General features: G+C 53.3%; 1 protein-coding gene across 4 annotated transcripts; it reads left to right on the top strand.

Moving 5' to 3' along the window:
- Positions 1–1,172: 1,172 nt before the first annotated feature.
- Positions 1,173–13,689, top strand: PLD2 (phospholipase D2). 4 transcript variants are annotated; one of them, XM_068530110.1, is made up of 25 exons: positions 1,173–1,313; positions 2,009–2,118; positions 2,207–2,337; positions 2,443–2,585; positions 3,021–3,126; positions 3,219–3,284; positions 3,408–3,466; positions 3,614–3,706; positions 3,799–3,951; positions 4,565–4,714; positions 7,785–7,868; positions 8,011–8,089; positions 8,869–8,979; positions 9,160–9,330; positions 9,708–9,834; positions 10,027–10,145; positions 10,246–10,359; positions 10,500–10,604; positions 10,826–10,914; positions 11,021–11,134; positions 11,312–11,361; positions 11,627–11,761; positions 11,996–12,149; positions 12,533–12,647; positions 12,899–13,689. In XM_068530110.1, the coding sequence occupies exons 2-25, from the start codon at positions 2,010–2,012 to the stop codon at positions 13,121–13,123; spliced, it is 2,802 nt and encodes a 933-aa protein (XP_068386211.1). In that variant the 5' UTR covers positions 1,173–1,313; position 2,009; the 3' UTR covers positions 13,124–13,689. The 4 variants fall into 4 exon arrangements, with proteins under 4 accessions (XP_068386211.1, XP_068386210.1, XP_068386212.1 ...); XM_068530109.1 differs by lacking the exon at positions 1,173–1,313 and adding an exon at positions 1,368–1,456; XM_068530111.1 differs by lacking the exons at positions 1,173–1,313; positions 4,565–4,714 and adding an exon at positions 1,368–1,456.
- The last annotated feature ends 4,345 nt before the right edge of the window (positions 13,690–18,034 follow it).

The following is an 18,034-nucleotide window of genomic DNA, read 5'->3' as shown; positions in this document are numbered from 1 at the left end:
ACGCATATATATGGAATCTAAAAATCAAACAAACAAAAATGGTCATGAAGAACCTAGGGGCAAGACGAGAATAAAGACGCAGACCTACTGGAGAATGGACTTGAGGATACAGGGAGGGGGAAGGGTAAGCTGGGACAAAGTGAGAGAGTGGCATGGACATATATACACTACCAAATGTAAAATAGATAGCTAGTGGGAAGCAGCCACATAGCACAGGGAGATCGGCTCAGTGCTTTGCGATGACCAAGAGGGGTGGGATAGGGAAGGTGGGAGGGAGGCTCAAGAGGGAGGGGATATGGGGACATGTGTATGCACATGGCTGATTCACTTTGTTGTGCAACAGAAACTAACACAGTATTGTGAAACAATTATACTTCAATGAAGATCTATTTTTTAAAAAGTGATTTTTAATGACCATTTAAAAATAGCCTTTATTTGTCACTTTCTTCACCCTGCCTCTATATAAATGTGTGCAATTAGAGATCAAACAAGTCTGGCTAGTTTATTAAAAAGTTAAAATGATGGAGCAACTACACTCCTAGCTATTTACCCAAGAGAAACGAAAACATATTTCTACACAAAGACTTACCCAGGAATGTTTATAGGAGCTTTATTCGCAGCAGGCAAAAACTAGAAACAACCCAAATGTCCATGAAGAAATATCCATCAACCCACTCTTCCATATAGAAGAGATTAAGAAATCTACTTTTTAAAAAAATGAAATATTTTGTCTGTTAGAACCTGAAATTTTTCCTGTTTCCCCTTAGCCTGTTAGTTCCAGAAGAGCAAGTCCCGTGATAGTCTTGTTCACTACTGTATGCTCAGAGTCTGGCGCGGAGAAAGTACGCAGTAAATAGTGAATGAATGAAAGAATGCAAGCTTGCGTACGTTAATGAATTTGTGGCCACCAGCCCTCGGGCCTTTCATCATTCCTTCCATCTACAAACGCTGGCTAGGCCGGCCCAATGTGGTTCTCAGCAGGCCCGGGAAGGGGACACAGCCAGGTCCCTGCCGCGGAGGCGCGTCCCGCCAGGGTCCCTGGCGGGATCGGTGGCCGGAGAGGACCCGGGGGGGCCGGCGCCCGAGCGGAGGAGGGTGCGCAGAGCCGAGCGCCCACAGGGAGGAGCGGGCCTGCACGGACCGACGGCGCGGGACAGACTGACAGCCCGGCAGACGGCGCCGCACCGATGAACGGAGAGGGTAGCGCCGTCCCGCAGAGCCGAGGGCGGCCCCAGCGCCGAGGCTGCACGCAGGACTGCAGGGCGGGCCGAGGGCGGCGGCGGCGGGACAGGACCGACGAGAATCCCGAGGAGGTGAGGCCGGGGGCCGTCCCGCCCCCAAGGGCAGGCCCTGAGCGCCCGCCCCGCCCTGGCCCTCTGGGGTGTGGGCTCCCGCTCTGACTCTGCTGGCTTCTTCTGCTCGCGAAGCCGCGCTGCCGCCGGCTCGGGCTGCCTGGGTGAGGGGACCGGGGAGGGGGCGCCGCTGAGATCCCGGGCCCAGGAAATCGAGCGGGGACGGGAATGAGCTTGGGCTGCGGGTCCTCCTGACTCAGCCTCATGCTCAGATTTCGGGGTTTCCCTCCCGGGCGGGGAACGCGTAACTTCCTCATTCCCGCCTGGACCCCTTCTTCCAGCTGGCTTGGCCTGGCTGGAGCCCCGGTGGCTCGGGACCCCTGGCAACCCCCGGGACCCCTCCCCTGGCTTCTCTGCTCTGCCCCACTTCGGGGCCATCCGGGCCTGGCCGGGTGTTCCTCGGCACCCTGGTTACGGGACGGGAGGCGGGACTCAGGCATTCCGGATGCAGGAAGGATCGAGATAGGGGATGGAGATCAGAGGCGGGTTGGCAGGGCGTTGCAGACCGATGCGCCATAATCAGAGAGACTGGGAGTCAGCGGGAGCCAAGTGGGGGGAAGCGGGGGACCTGTGGGAGATGGAAGACCGTGGGGATGCGATGGGGGGCAGGGTTCTGCAAAGCAGGTCACCTTCCTGAGGCCTCCCCATATTCCTAGGATGGCGGCGACCTCCGAGAGCCTCTTCCCCTCTGGGGGTGACCTGGACTCCAGCCAGTTACAGATGGAGCCCGATGAGGTGGACACTCTGAAGGAGGGAGAGGACCCAGGTACACAGGGAGGACGCCCTCAGGGAGAGGAGGGGGAGGGGGCTGAGACCTCCTGGAGTCCACATTCTTCCACTTTCTCTCCTGTCAGCTGACCGGATGCACCCCTTTCTGGCCATCTACGACCTCCAGCCTCTGAAAATTCACCCCTTGGTGTTTGCCCCTGGGGTTCCCGTCATAGCCCAGGTGGTGGGCACTGAAAGATACACCAGTGGATCCAAGGTGGCTGGGCTGGCACCAGGGAGGGGGCTAAGGGGAGGGCTGGCCAGAGCGGGGGCTGCCACCCAACCAGGGAACATCCATTCAGTCACTTCCTCACTCCCCCAGGTGGGCACCTGCACTCTGTATTCTGTCCGCTTCACTCACGGTGACTTTACCTGGACAACCAAGAAGAAGTTCCGTCATTTCCAGGAATTGCATCGGGACCTCCTGAGACACAAAGTCTTGACGAGTCTGCTCCCTCTGACTCGGTGAGGGGGACAAGACTGCCTCCTGTGAAGGGCAGGTGCCCCCTCACGGCGGGGCAGCATGGGATGTCACTGCCCCAGCCCCCATGGCTGCTTTCCGTCTGTCTCATCCCCAGACCACAGCCTTTCCTCCCCCAGCTGCTTTCCTCCCCCAACTCTGGCCACTGGGCCTGCTCCTCTGACCCCGGTTACCAGGAAACCTTCCCTGCTCAGCTCTTTCTGTCCATGGTTCTGGGCCAGTATCTCAGCAAGGCTGGATGCCCAAAGTACCCTTGGCAGCCTCCCACCTTTTTCTGTCTCCATCCTCAGGGTAGGGGGCATTCCTTCTGCCAGCCTCTAGGTCCCCTCGCCTCCTCCAAGACCCTACCTCCAGTGCTTCAGGAACCAAGGCACCCAGCCTCCCATCCTCCTATTGACCCTCCCCCATCCCTTCCACAGCTTTGCCGTTGCCTATTCTCCAGCCCAAGAGGCAAACAACAGAGAGATACCCTCTCTACGCCGAGCAGGTCCTGAGGGCTCCGCCAGACATGCATCCAGCAAACAGGTGGGACCGGACACCAGGTCCTCTGGGAAGGTGTTTGGGTGCAAATGGTTCTGGTCCCATCTGTCTCTCTCTCTTTCCCATCCCTACTTCAGAAATACCTGGAGAATTACCTCAACTGCCTCCTGACCATGTCTTTCTACCGCAACTACCACGCCATGGTAAGGTCAAGAGGCTGGTGCCAGGTCTCTTGAGATGGAGCAGGGGGCAGAGGACCAGGGTCGGTGGAGTCTGAGGGGCTGAAAACAAGAGTCTCTCCTCTGAGCCTTTTTCTTCCTCTGCAGACAGAGTTTCTGGAAGTCAGTCAGCTGTCCTTTATCCCAGACCTTGGATCCAAAGGACTGTGAGTGTCTGACACCCCTCACCCGCCATCTGCCAACATCTGGATCTCTCCCTGGATGAGAATAGGGAAAGAGCAGTGCACAGTGGGCTGGAGGTCTGGATCCCTCATCCAGCCTCATCCAACATCTCTTCCTGGTTTTCCCCACAGGGAGGGGGTGATCCGGAAGCGCTCAGGTGGCCACCGTGTTCCTGGCCTCACCTTCTGTGGCCGAGACCAAGTTTGTTATCGCTGGTCCAAGCGGTGAGGCCTGAGCAGAGCCGCTGGGCAGTGGGTGGGGGTGAGGAAGGAGATCCCAGGGGCATGGAGGAATGGTCAGAGCCCTTCCACTCCAGGTGGCTGGTGGTGAAGGACTCCTTCCTGCTGTACATGTGCCTCAAGACCGGCACCATCACATTTGTTCAGCTCTTCGACCCTGGCTTCAAGGTACAGGTGGGGAAAAGGAGCACAGAGGCACGGTATGGGGTCCGGATCAACACCTCCCACAGGTAAGGCCTCCCTGGTGTGGACGGACACCTGGTGAGTGAAGAGCCAGCCTGGGGCCCTAAGGGGAGTTAAGTGGAAGAGACCATGGAAGAAAGGAAGGCGTTCCCACCTCCCTGGAGCCGGCCATGATTTGGAACCAGAGAACTGTTCTAGTCAGATGCTTGGGGCTGCTCTTAGAGGCTGGGCCCAGAGAAAGAGAGTTGAGTATAAGCCTGGGGGAAGGACTTTCGGTGCAAAAGATAGGGCACTCCATTCATTCATTTATTCATTCAACAAACTTAAGGGACTTCCCTGGTGGTCCAGTGGTTAAGACGCCGTGCTTCCACTGCAAGGGGCGCAGGTTTGATCCCTGGTCGTGGAACTAAGATCCCACATGCAGTGCAGCATGGCCAAAAAAAAACCCAAAAAAACAAAAAAACAAACTTAAGTGGCTGGCACAATACTAGGTGCCAAGGACCCAACTGTGAATAAGGCAGATACACTCCCTGTCCCTGTGAAGTCAAGTAGGGACTAAGGGAGGAGGTAGGAAAGAGGTGATAGCTAAAGGGGAGGTTTCTGAGCCAGGCCAGAGGTGTTGGGGGTGAGGATTGTGGTCCACCCATTGTTTCCGTCCAGGTCCTTGATTCTCAAGTGCAGCAGCTACCGGCAGGCACGGTGGTGGGCCCAGGAGATCACTGAGCTGGCCCGGGGCCCGGGCAGAGACTTTGTACAGCTGCACCGGCACGAAAGCTACGCTCCACCCCGGCCTGGGACCCTGGCCCGGTGGTGAGACACTGACGTCCTTTCTGAAATTGTCGGTGGCCTTTTCGACCTCCTTGGTGTTCTCTGAGTCCCTGATCCTCTTTATCTCCTCTGACCCCTTCTGACCTCAATAACCTCCTCCTTTGACTTCTCAAATCTCCCTGACCCCCTGACCTCTTTAATCATGCTGGTCCCTCTGATTCCCCTCTGATCTTTCTGAACCCCAAACTGGGTAATCTCTGACCCTGACCCCTCCGACCTCCTGTGACCTTTTTAACCTCCTTTCACCACACTGACCCTCTCTGTTCTCAGTGGTCTCAAATGTCTCTGATTTATTTGTCCATTTAATAAACATTTTCTGAGCACCCACTTTGTGCCAGGTCCAGTGGCAGGGATAAGACTCAGTAGGTGATTCAGTCACGAAACAATGGGAGTTTGCCACGCTGGTGGTAGATATAGGGTACCAAGCACAGAGGAGGGGCATCTGCCCCAGCGTAGGATGTCAGGACTGGCTTCTAGAAGGCAGTAACCCTGAGGTTAACCTTAGCAAGATAAAGAAAATGGAGAAGGGCAGTCTGTGCAGAGCAGCTAGAAATAGCCCAACGTGTTTGGGAACCACAAGACTGACTACTGTTGCAGCGTGAGGAGCAGTGGTCAGTAAAGAGTCTGGGGGTCGCAGGGTCTGATCGGTGCCTCTCCCGCTAAGCTGAAGAGGTTAACCTTTATCATAGGCAGAGAGGAGTCATGGAAAGAATTTTTCTTGGAGGTGGTGTTGAGTTTTTTTTTATTGGAGTATAATTGCTTTACAATGTTGTGTTAGTTTCTGCTGTACAACAAAGTGAATCAGCTGTATGTATACATATATCCCCATATCCCTTCCCTCTTGAGCCTCCCTCCCACCCTCCCTACAGGGAGATCAGCTCGATGCTTTGTGACGACCTAGAGGGGTGGGATAGAGATTTATTTATTTATTTTAAAATTTTATTTACTTTATTTTTATTTGTTTTTGGCTGCATTGGGTCTTCGTTGCTGCGCTAGCACTTTCTCTAGTCGCAGCAAGCGGGGGCTACTCTTCGTTGCGGTGCGTGGGCTTCTCATTGCGATGGCTTCTCTTGTTGTGGAGCATGGGCTCTAGGCGCACAGGCTTCAGTAGTTGTGGCACACGGGCTCAGTAGTTGTGTCTCGCAGGCTCTAGAGCGCAGGCTCGGTACTTATGGTGCACGGGCTTAGTTGCTCTGCGGCATGTGGGATCTTCCCGGACCAGGGCTCGAACCCGTGTCCCCTGAATAGGCAGGAGGATTCCCAAGCACTGCGCCACCAGGGAAGCCTGAGATTTATTTTTTAACATAAGAACTGATCATAGCTAATACTTACGTAGCACTTAGTGTGTGCCAGAAACCGTTCTGAGTGTTTTGTGTTTATGAACTTACAACAACCCCGTGAAGCAGGTACAGTTGTTATTTCCACTTTACCGGTGAGAAAACTGAGGCAAGGAGAAGTTAAGTAACTTGTCAAGGTCACACACCTTGTAAACAGTGGAACCAGGATTCAAATCCAGGTAGTCTAGGTCAAGACCCTGCTCTTCACCATCAAACAGGACTGTTAGTTATTAAAAGTCTAACAATACGGAAACATACTAAGTAAAAAATTAAAGTTCTCTGCACAAGCCTTTACCCCCCGGCCCTTAGTTCTTCTCTACACCCTCTCCCCAAAATCCCATTTTTCTCCCCAGAAGTAATCCTGGTGATAGTTTGATATTTATCCTCCCAGATCTTTTCCTGCATATTTTCATGTGCTTAGCATATATGTTACTTTTTGTTTTAATGTAAATGAGATCATGCAGTCTCTTCTTTGTTTTACTTTTTCACTTAACACATGTGTTAGAGATTAGGCATTTACATTATTTCCCACTTTCAGTCTTATAAACGATACTGCAATGAACATAATCTTTGGTTAAGCACTTAATAGGATGTCTTCCTAGATATAGAATTACGAAGTGCATTTAATGGTATTGGGGGTATGTGGATTTAATATTCTGATAGATACTACCAAACTGTCCTCTAAAAAAGCTATAAAACCAATGTATATTCTCACAAACTATGAGAATACTCACTTCCCCATATGCTAATATTGAATGTAACCTGCAATTTTAATTTTTGCCAATCTAGTGAATTTAAAAAGTGTTATTCATTTTAATATCAATTTCCTTGTTTAGTGATGAAGTTGAACATCTTTTCATCTATGATTGGCCATTTTCCCCCTGTGAACTATCAGCTCTCTTTTTTTTTTTTTTTGGCTGTGCTGTGCGGCTTGTGGGACCCTGTTGCCCGACCAGGGACCAAACCCGTGCCCTCCGCAGTGAAAGCACAGAGTCCTAACTGCTGGATGGCCAGGGAATTCCCATATCAGTTCTTATTCTTTGATCAGTTGGCCTATACGTCTTTTTGTTATTGATATGTTGGAACTCTTTATATGTGATGTATTTTTTAAAATAATTTACATTTGCATGTAAGCCTTCAAGCATTTTGTTCCACATTGCAGTTTAATTTTATTTATTTATTTATTTATTTATGGCTGTGTTGGGTCTTCGTTTCTGTGTGAGGGCTTTTTCTAGTTGCGGCAAGTGGGGGCCCCTCTTCATTGCGGTGTGCGTGCCTCTCACTGTCGCGGCCTCTCTTGTTGCGGAGCACAGGCTCCAGACGCGCAGGCTCAGTAATTGTGGCTCACGGGCCCAGTTGCTCTGCGGCATGTGGGATCTTCCCATACCAGGGCTCGAACCCGTGTCCCCTGCATTGGCAGGCAGACTCTCAACCACTGCACCACCAGGGAAGCCCTATATGTGATGTATTAATCTTCCCAATCTTTAGTCATTTTCTTTGGTTTGTTGTGTCTTTTGTAGTTTGTAATTTTATTTAGCTCATACTGGCAAATTTATCCCACTTTGATATATCTACCTGCTACTGTCTGACCTCTCTGATCACTCTTGGTCTTTGACCCTGCTGTCACCTCTGACCCATGACTGTCCTCCGGTCTTCACTCTCCAGAGCTTTCTGGCTTCTGACTCCCCTGACCTCCTTGGCTTGGCCTCCCCCAGGTTTGTGAATGGGGCAGGTTACTTTGCTGCTGCAGCTGATGCCATCCTGCAAGCTCAAGAAGAGATTTTCATCACAGGCTGGTGGTAAGTGGGGAAAAAGCCTGAGCAAGAAGCGGTAGGATAGGGCCTGCAACAGATCAGCTTCTGGGTCAGAAAAGGAGTGGAAGGGGAGGAGTGACTGTTGTCGGGAGCTTAGCTTGCCCTTACCCCCTGCCCTGAATCCCAGGTTGAGTCCTGAGATTTACCTGAAGCGTCCGGCCCATTCAGATGACTGGAGACTGGACATTATGCTCAAGAAGAAGGCGGTGAGGAGAGTGGTTGGGCTGGAGGGGAGGTATGGTGGCGGGGTGGCCTGTGGGTGGAGATTGGTTAGAAGGGACTGTAGCATGGGGGAAGGCAGGGAATCTGAAACTTGAGGAGGAGGAAATATGCCCATCCTGGCTCAGTGTCTGGCAAACATCACCGCCTCCCCTTCCCTAAGGAGAACTGACACCTCCCTGTTCTTGCCCTTCCTCTATCTGGTACAGACTTTCCTCCCAGTATCCATTACACTCTGTTGTGTTACTGCAGGGTGGACATGTCTGTCTCTCTCCCTGGACTGATTAATATCACTAGTTCCAATACAAGGCATAGTGTCTGCTATGTTGGGAGCATCCATAGATATTGATGGGTGGGAGGAAAGATATGTGGATGATGGAGAGTGGGTGCGTGAATGGATGGGTAGATGATGGAGAGGGAGATAGATAGAAGGATATGAGGTTGGGAAGGTGGATCAGTAGGAGAGTGGGTAGGTAGATGGATGAATGATAGATGGTAGATAAGGGGATGAGTAAATTTTGGGGAAAATGAGTGGATAGATAATGCTGGGTAGGCGGGTAGACGTGTGGATGGTTGAGCAGATAGATGATATTCAATCTAGGTTTGCTGTAAGCAACAAAGCAGGGTGTAAGTGGCAGAGCATTGAGGACCTCCAGTCAGGGAGGAGGAATATACAGGAATCCTGAGCATGGGGAAGGGTTTGGGAGGGTGGGAAGGGGTCATTCCAAGAGAGGCATTAGGATCTGATTCCCTCACTGACCACCAGGAGGAGGGTGTCCAGGTGTCCGTACTGCTGTTTAAGGAAGTGGAGTTGGCCTTGGCCATCAACAGTGACTATAGCAAGAAGGTTCTGATGCTACTGCATCCCAACGTAAAGGTGACTCTCAGGCCTCAGAGACCCCTTCCCTGCAGCCCTCCTCACCACACTTTCCCATCCCCTCAACCCTCCCTTTCCTTGAGCATCTCATCCTTCCGTCTTTCCATTCTCTCCCCCAACACCTCCTCTTTCTTCTCCCACCTAAGCTCACTCTCATGAACTCCCCCATACCTGCTCCAGGTGATGCGCCACCCAGACCAGGTGACTCTGTGGGCCCATCATGAGAAGCTCCTGGTGGTGGACCAAGTAGTGGCCTTCTTGGGGGGGCTGGACCTCGCCTATGGCCGCTGGGATGACCTGCACTACAGACTGACTGACCTTGGGGACTCCTCTGAGTCAGCTGCCCCCCAGGTAATTCCCCAAGGCCTTCCTGAGCTCCCCCAAACTCAGCTAACCTAAATCCTCACCCCTTCCCAGCTCCAGCCTTCCCCTCCAGTCATTCCAAGCCCACACTCAGGGTTCCTTGGCCTTTCTGGGACCCCAAGAACCTGCTTTGAATATACTATGACCCAGTCCCCTCCCCATGTCCATTACCCACCCCTCCCCCCATTCCTCTAGGGATTTCAAATGCATCTGAAGGGGAGGACCAGGGACTCAAACTCTCTCTGCTTCATTCTTTGTGTCTCTCTGTCTCCCAGTCTTCCAGTGCTCCTTTCTTCTCTTTGGCCTGGCTCTGTACGGCCCCATGACCTCTCCTTGCCCCTGGCTTGGGTGTGTTCCCCCTACAGCCTCCCACCTCATGCTCAGACCCTCCAGCTACACCAGACCTCTCTCACAACCAACTCTTCTGGCTGGGCAAGGACTACAGCAATCTTATCGCTAACGACTGGGTCCAGTTGGATCGGCCTTTTGAGGGTAGGAGTCCCCTTCCTCCAAAGCCCGTGAGAGCTGGGAGCAGGGGCAGAAGGCAGGGCTGGGACTGAGGATGGGATGAACTGGGTCAAGGGTAATGCACCCTCCCCTCGGGTTGGCTCCTCCTCCTCCCTGCCCCAAGTGTCCCCAAGAGACCATCCCTGACCTCTCCCCTGACTCTCCTGGGACCCCCAGATTTCATTGACAGGGAGACCACCCCCCGGATGCCATGGCGGGACGTCGGGGTGGTGGTCCATGGCTCACCCGCCAGGGACCTTGCCCGGCACTTCATCCAGCGCTGGAATTTCACCAAGGTGCTCGATCCCTCCTGCTCCCTCCTGTGAGGCTGGAGGGCGGGAGGGAGCCTGGGGCAGCTCGTCACCTCCCTCTGACTCTGCCATCCCTCTTCCTCAGAACACCAAGGCCAAGTACAAGATACCCACGTACCCCTACCTGCTGCCCAAGTCCACTAGCACCGCAAACCAGCTCCCTTTCATGCTCCCGGGAGTGCAGTGCGCCACCGTGCAGGTGAGGCTCCGACTTCAGCCTGCCCTCGCCTCCCTCCCTTCAGCCCAGTGCCCCGGCCCACTCTCCCTGACCTGAGAGCCCCCGCCAGACCCCTCCTCTCCCGGGCTCAGGAGCCACAGCATATTCGCCGTCCCCCCCAGGTCTTGCGGTCAGTGGACCACTGGTCAGCGGGGACGTTGGAGAACTCCATCCTCAATGCCTACCAGCACACCATCAGGGAGAGCCAGCACTTCCTCTACATTGAGGTCTGACTTGGGGGAGGGTGGGGCAGAGGACGGAGGGGACATCCCAGGGGAGAGACTTAGGATGTCAGTGGCATCAATCATTGAGGACTGGCGTAACTGGGCCTGGAGAAATGCAGAAGCCTGGGGCCAGGGCCTGGAGCCTGGGGGTGGGGATGGCAGCGGGAGCTGAGGGCAGGGGCTGGGGCCAGACTGCTGATGTCTGTCATTGGTCCCTGCCCCAGAATCAATTCTTCATTAGCTGCTCAGATGGGCGGACGGTGCTGAACAAGGTGGGCGATGAGATTGTGGACAGAATCCTGAAGGCCCACAAGTAAGATGGACCAGCCAGAGTGTGAGGATTGTGGGTGTGGTTTAAACCCAACTGGATGGGTGGGGCTTGGGGGAGAGGTCACACCTCTGACTCCACCCCTCCCCAGACAGGGGCAGTGCTTCCGAGTCTACATGCTTTTGCCCCTGCTCCCCGGGTTCGAGGGCGACATCTCCACAGGTGGTGGTAACTCCATCCAGGCCATTCTGCACTTCACTTACAGGTGACCCCCGGCGCCCCCCTCAGCCAGACTCTGCCTCTCCATGGCCCCATCCTACCTATGCCTCCATCCTGACTCCGTCCTGATCCCTTCTTGCTGGACTTTTGAGGTCCACCTCTCTCCTGACATCCCCCATCTCCTCCCCAGTCTCCACCTCCCTCACCCATTCTCTTCCCTCAGGACGCTGTGTCGTGGGGAATATTCAATTCTACATCGCCTCAAAGCAGCCAGTGAGTGCTGGGAGCTGGGGGTTCAAGCCCTGGATCCCCGGGGAGGGGGCGATTGAGGGACTGGATCCCCAGGGATGGAGGGAAGGAGGCTATCACTCCTGCATGCTTCTGGGGCTACTGCCTGAGCCCGCAGGTGGCCTTACACTGCAGAGAGAAGTATATAGACCAGGGCTTCTGAAGTGAGGAGGTAGATGGGACAGGGCTCTGTCTGCACATGGAGAGTACCTCTCACCTCACTCCCCTTCCCCCCATCTCTTACTCACAGTGGGGACAGCATGGCGGGACTATATTTCCATCTGTGGGCTTCGCACACACGGAGAGCTGGGTAGGCACCCGGTCTCAGAGCTCGTCTACATCCACAGCAAGATGCTCATTGCAGATGACCGGACAGTCATCATTGGTCAGTGCTGGATCTCGGCCCTGGCAACGAGAGGAGGGTGGGGAGAAGTGGAGCAGGGCCCAGCCAGGGGCAACGGGGATGGAGGTGGGTGATGGAGATTGCAGCTGAGGCCCAGTTGGGGATGGAGGCCAAAGAAGGCGTGTTGCCCACAGGCTGGTTCTTGGGTAGAGGTGATGGGGTCTCCTGGGCTCAGGAGGACACAGTGTGTCCTGCACCCCTCCCACCCCCGCCCAGGCTCCGCAAACATCAATGACCGGAGTTTACTGGGGAAGCGGGACAGTGAGCTGGCTGTGCTGATCGAGGACACGGAGATGGAGGCATCCCTCATGAATGGTGTGGAATATCAGGCGGGCAGGTTTGCCTTGAGTTTGCGGAAACACTGCTTCAGGTAGAGCCGGGGTGGGGTGCTACAGCGTAGTGGGAGAGGTGGAAAGGGGGAGGGTCTGCCTTCTGAGCAAGTGTGAGGATGGCTTAGAGGTAGTACTGGATTTCCCAAGAGGCAGACTCATCCAGTTTAAGGCACCGGCAAAGCAGGGATACCAAAAAAATGAGAAACAAATATTTCAAAAGTAACTTGGTATATCTTTTAAAGCATTAAGGTAGTCGCCAAAGTAGAGACAAATTAAAGCTCTGTTGGACTCGTTTACACTTATTTTACTGTTTAACATTGCTTCTATTTTGAAATACCTGGGTAGGCACATTATAATTTTCTGGTATTCAGGCTTTCAAAGGATCTTAATCTGGCCCTGCTGGGACCCCTTTCTCCCGCAGCGTGATTCTCGGGGCAGATGCCCGGCCGGACCTGGATCTCCGAGACCCTGTCTGTGATGACTTCTTCCAGTCATGGCAAGACACAGCTGAGAGCAATGCCAATATCTATGAGCAGGTGGGCAAGGCGGGTGGGCAGGGGTGCTGGCAGGGGGAAGTTCACGGATTATCCTGTCTAGGGTGGGATAGAGAGGAGCCCCCGCACAGCCATCCTCATAAGGGGATGAGGGTCTGGGGACATCATGGGATTCAGTGGCTCAGGGTCAGTGTAGAGGGATATGGTGGGCATGGGGGCGTCTAGCCCAGTTGGGCTTGGACTCTTGGGCAGTCTCCCCAAGCCTTATTGGTTTCCATGCCCCTCGCCCATAGATCTTCCGCTGCCTGCCGTCCAACGCCACTCGCTCCCTGCGGGCACTCCGGGAGTATGTGGCCGCGGAGCCGCTGGCCACGGTCAGCCCTCCCTTGGCCCGGTCTGAACTCACCCAGGTCCAGGGCCACCTGGTCCACTTCCCCCTCAAGTTCCTGGAGGATGAGTCTTTGCTGCCCCCCCTGGGTAGCAAGGAGGGCATGATACCCCTAGAAGTGTGGACATAGCTCTCCAGCCCGGGAGAGGTCACCAGCCGCTGGGCTCCACCTCATCTGGCTCCCTGCCCCCTCACCCTGAGGACCGAGGGCAGTGCCTCTGAGACCTGGGGGAGGCAGGCATCCCCGGAGGGGACTAGAGGAGTCACAGAGGACCCTTTCTTGAGAAGCAGCGAAAGAGGACACTCTCAAGCCCGGGCTGGGGAGGCAGAAGAGGGTCCAGAGAAGTTCATCCTCCTCGCTGCCCAGTTCAAACCACTGCTACAAAGGAGAAGCAAAACTCCTGCCAGGATGCCTGGGGCCAGCCTCCTACTCCAGGAGGACCAGATTCTGCCCTGGGCCTTCCCATCTCTCCCTTCGTCTTCCTGCCCTGGAACCCCCTCCCTGCCCTAGGGCCCTTCCCAGTTCATTACTGCCAAAGTGGAGGGAAGGATGGAGCCACTCCCGGCTTCAGTGCCCGTGGTGGGGAGGGGACGGGGGCTGGGGGGATGCACACTAACCCCCTCCACCAGCTGATGACAGACACTAACTCTGTTATCAGTTCAATAAGCGTTTCATAAATAAAAGCCTAGAAAAGGTCCTTGCCTCTTCCTTGGCTGAACTGAGTGCTTGTCTCAGCTGCCCGCCCCCAGGCCTACACACAGCAGCACAGGCCCCTTCACCCTCTCTCCACACCACTGGTTTCTTCTTTCTGTGACTTCGTCTCCGCTCCGCTTGTCTGTGGCTTCGGGAGCTCCGTCACCAGGTGCTGGGAAGACAAGGTGTTCACACAGGGATGCCTGGGTAAAAGAAGGGCGGGGCCAAACCAGGACTCCTGGAGGACAGTGGAGCTGATGGTGCAGCTTCAGGTGAGGGAGGCGCCCAAAGAAGGGCCCAGAGGGGCTGCCTCTTGTTCCTCAAGTGACTGCAAGGGGAGAGGCTTAGCGAAGCCCCTGGGAGTGGATAAGGGTATAGGTCAGGAAGAACTGGGCCCAAATCCTGGACTTGTCACTTACTACCTTGGTGACCTTGTCAAGTCACATCACTTCTCTGGGCCTCGGTGGTCCCAACTGGGAAATGGGAATAATACTTAATAACTGGCTTGCTGTAAAGATTCAGTCATTGACTTAGATATTTATTGAGTACCTGCTCTTTGCCAGACACCATTCTAAACTCACAGCAGTGAGTACAACAAAGTCCCCACCCTCGTGGGACAGGCACGTATGTCCTGGAGCTTCAGTGTCCAGTATAGTAGCCACCAGCCACATTTGGCTATTTACATTTAAATTAATTACAATTAGAAATAGGTAAAGATTTAGTTCCTCACTCGCAACAGCCATATTTCAAGTGCTCAGGAGCCACTCGTGTCTAGTGGCTAGCATATTGGACGGTGCAGGTATAGACCATTTCCATCATTGCACAGAGTTCTATTGGTTGGCAGTGCTCCAGAGGGAAGAGAGAAAATAGATGGTGTAGTCTACAAGAGAATGTAGTTCACACTGGACTGAGGAGGGTTACCTCCCATGGCAGGTGGAGAGAAAAGGATAAGATAACAGGGGTATACAGAGAGAGCTCTTTGAGTGAATTGGTGACTTTTATTTCTTAAGCTGGGTGGTGGGATATGAACTTTATATATATTTTTCCATATCTTTTTGTATATCTGAAATATTTTTCAATTAGAAAAAAGTTTAGCACAGTCCTGGATCTTGCCCTTTGTTCCCCCAGCCTCACTCCCCAATCTCAGAGTTGACCACAGGAGCAGGAAGAAACAGAGGGGAATAGAGTGAGCAGTTTAGGAGGCCTTCCTGGAGGAGGGGTGTGCTTGTGGATGATGACGTGGAGAGAGGGGATACTGTGGCCTTGCTCCCATCCTCTCTTTTGAGTCCAGCCCTCCGTTCCTCTGAAGAAGCCACTTCCACACAAGAAATTCCCCCTCCCATGTATAGCCAGTCCCCAGGTACTAATTGGCATTCTGCTAATTAGCCTCATTGTCAGCACTAAGGGCCTCTTTCCCTAGGGGACCATTACCTCATTAACTGTGGAGTGGAGTGAAGGCAGCAGCTGCCCCAGGGCCGGGCCAGGGGTAGGTGGGCTTCTGCTTCATACTGTCTGCTGGTCTATCTGCTCCCCACTCACTGGTCCTGGAGTTTCTTGAATAGAGGCCCACACAGTGTAGGGAAAAAAAGCAGTGGGCCTGCAATCAGAAGAGTTGCCTCTAGACCCAGGGTGAAGAGAATGAATCCAGCCTCCCAAGGTGGGTGGGAGGCCCTGAGGGTGATTGGGTCTGTGCAAAATGTCCAACCCCCAGGGATCCAAAATTTGTCTTATTTTTAATAGTTTAACTTTTCTTGATGCCTGATCCAGGGTTTCCTCTACCACATTGTCTCTTTTAAAGTTATTATGGACAATTTCATATATACATAAAAGTAGAGAATAGACTGATGAAACCTCAGGTACCCACACATCAATACTCCAGCTTCAATAATTATCAGCAGGACTTCCCTGGTGGTGCAGTGGTTGGGAATCTGCCTGCCAATGCAGGGGACACGGGTTCAAGCCCTGGTCTGGGAAGATCCCATATGCCGCGGAGCGACTAAGCCCATGAGCCACAACTACTGAGCCTGCGCGTCTGGAGCCTGTGCTCCGCAATGGGAGAGGCCGCGACAGTGAGAGGCCCGCGCACTGCGATGAAGAGTGGCCCCCACTCTCTGCAACTGGAGAAAGCCCTCGCACAGAAACGAAGACCCAACACAGCCAAAAATAAATAAATAAATAAATAAATAATGATAAGAATAATAATAATTATCAGCACAGGGCCAATCTTGTTTCTCTATCCTCCCCACCCCCCAGGTTAGACTGCCTCTTGAGGTTTGGGTGGCCATCTGTCCTACCTCTGTGGTCTTAATTTGCTCATTCTTTGATTCCGTATGTCTTTATTAAACACTGCCTGAGTCAGGCATTAGTAAATTTACTGAGGACCTTGAATATACCAAGTGCTTCACATACCTAATTTTATTTTATCCTAACCTTCCTGTTATTATCTCTGTTTTACAGATGATAGAATTGAGCCTGAGAGATTAATGACTTGCACAAAGCACTGTGTTTTTTCCTACTACCCCATGCTCTTGTCCTTGAGTTACTATATTTCACAGTGCCTACCCAGACACAGAGGCCTTCATTCACTTGCATGTTACTGAACCTCTAGTGGGTGCCAGGCCCTGTGTTGAACAAGGCTGACATAATTCTTGCCTTTAAGGAGATTCAACATTTACAATTCAAAGTGTTAAATGTTACCATGGGTTTAAGCCAGGTAGCTAAAACAGAGGAGCCAAACTCAGTCTCAGGGGGTCAAGGAAGTCTTCATGGAGGAGGTGATTTAGACATGAAGGACAAAGCAAAAGTCAGTGAGAATGGGCATGGTCAGAATATTCTGGGGGAGAAGAAATGGTTGAGGAGGGTCTTTTGAATTCCGGGAACTGCGTGTAGAGGATTTCCATATGGCTAGAACATGTGAGGTTGAATGGTGGAGTACTGAAAAACAGGGCAGGAGAAGCAGGCAGAATCTTGAAGGGTCATGGTTGCCACACTTGAGGCTCCAAAGACAGTGGGGAGCTAGTGAGGGATCTTAAACAGAAGAGTTACATCAGATTTGAGTTTTAGAAAAATCACGCACTCTGAGTATAGAGAATTGACCTAAGGAGGTCAGTCAAGAAGACCAAGTAGGAGGCTAATAAGAGTATTGGAGGTAGGTGATGATTATGGCTTGGACAAGGACAATAGCAAGGTAAACTGGGCATGGCGGGGGTGGGTGGGAGAGGAGCAAGACTGGATGTGCGTGGGAATGTGCAAAGGAGAAGGGTCCAGAAAGGAGGATGTCTGCCTCTTTCCAAGGACTTTTCATTCAAACTCTTCTAAGCGATGTTTACATTAAGGCTGACAGTGGGGTCTTTTGGAGATACCATCATTGCTGGAAGTGATCTCAAAGATCAAACGGCCTTCTCTTTCTTTCAAATTCACAATGAAAGAAAGGCCCAGAGAAGCAAAGCAACTTGTTCAAGGTCACACAGCATGTCAGTGGCAGAACATGACTCCTTGTTCTTTATATAGCATTACCCAGCCTCCAGTGAGGCTAATGGCTGGGGGTGCTACGCCAACATGACTAGACCTGAGGTGACCCAAGCAAGATTGGAAGGGGCTGGACATAGATCCCTCCTCCTCCCTTCCACCTCCCCTTGCCACCCCCTCCCCCTCGCACAGCTCCAGGGATCAGTCAATGAATAATTGTTGAAACAGTTCCTGCGTACAGAACAAGAGGTGCAGAGACAAAGGTCTGCGGTAGGATTCCCTATCCTGAGATCTGAGATCCCCTTCTCAACCCTCCCCACTGCAGCCGGGGGAAGGGGGTCAGGGGCATTCCTGAGGCAGCCAGTCCTCTTCTCCACTCCCCATCCCCCAGGTGGTTTCTCCAGCCAAGTTCTCACGAAGAGGCCCCTCCCTCAGCGGCTCCACTGTTGCCATGGCAATTAGGTGGGTGGACAGCCCATCCTATCTAGAGGCCACCCAGCCCTCGCGTGGGGAGTTACCATAACAACCCCCCTAGTAATAGAGGGTGTTGGGTCCCGCCCCCCTCCCCCCGCAAATAGAGAGGTGGGTGGCTTGATTGGCAGCTGGGCACACGAAAGAGGAGGGAAAGGGAAGGAAAGGCGTCAAAGGAGAGCTCAGAAGGAAACGGGGGAGAGAAAGGGCAAGAAATACGGGGAGGGAAGGAAACGCGTGTGCGCACGCGCACCAGCTGGTGGGCGCGCTCCCCGGCGGCCCCGGCCACCGCCCACTTCTTTCACGCCTGGCTCGCGCGGTCGCTCAGTCCTCGCGCGCGCCTTTCGCTCTCTCTCCTGCGCCTGCGCGCAGGTGTCGGCGCCGAGGGGGAGGGGGAACCCGGCGCGC

Source organism: Eschrichtius robustus, chromosome 20, assembly GCF_028021215.1.
Source record: "Eschrichtius robustus isolate mEscRob2 chromosome 20, mEscRob2.pri, whole genome shotgun sequence".
NCBI classification, from domain to species: domain Eukaryota; kingdom Metazoa; phylum Chordata; class Mammalia; order Artiodactyla; family Eschrichtiidae; genus Eschrichtius; species Eschrichtius robustus.
The sequence above is the reverse complement of the archived record's forward strand: the minus strand, read 5'-3'. Positions and strand labels throughout refer to the sequence as shown.

Bases quoted from the DNA above. Each gene is read 5' to 3' on its own strand.
- PLD2 (XM_068530110.1), top strand. From the start codon at position 2,010: ATGGCGGCGACCTCCGAGAGCCTCTTCCCCTCTGGGGGTGACCTGGAC. The intron at 10,360-10,499 runs GTGAGGCTCCGA...CGTCCCCCCCAG, and splicing joins TGCAGTGCGCCACCGTGCAG to GTCTTGCGGTCAGTGGACCA. The intron at 11,362-11,626 runs GTGAGTGCTGGG...TCTTACTCACAG, and splicing joins ACATCGCCTCAAAGCAGCCA to TGGGGACAGCATGGCGGGAC.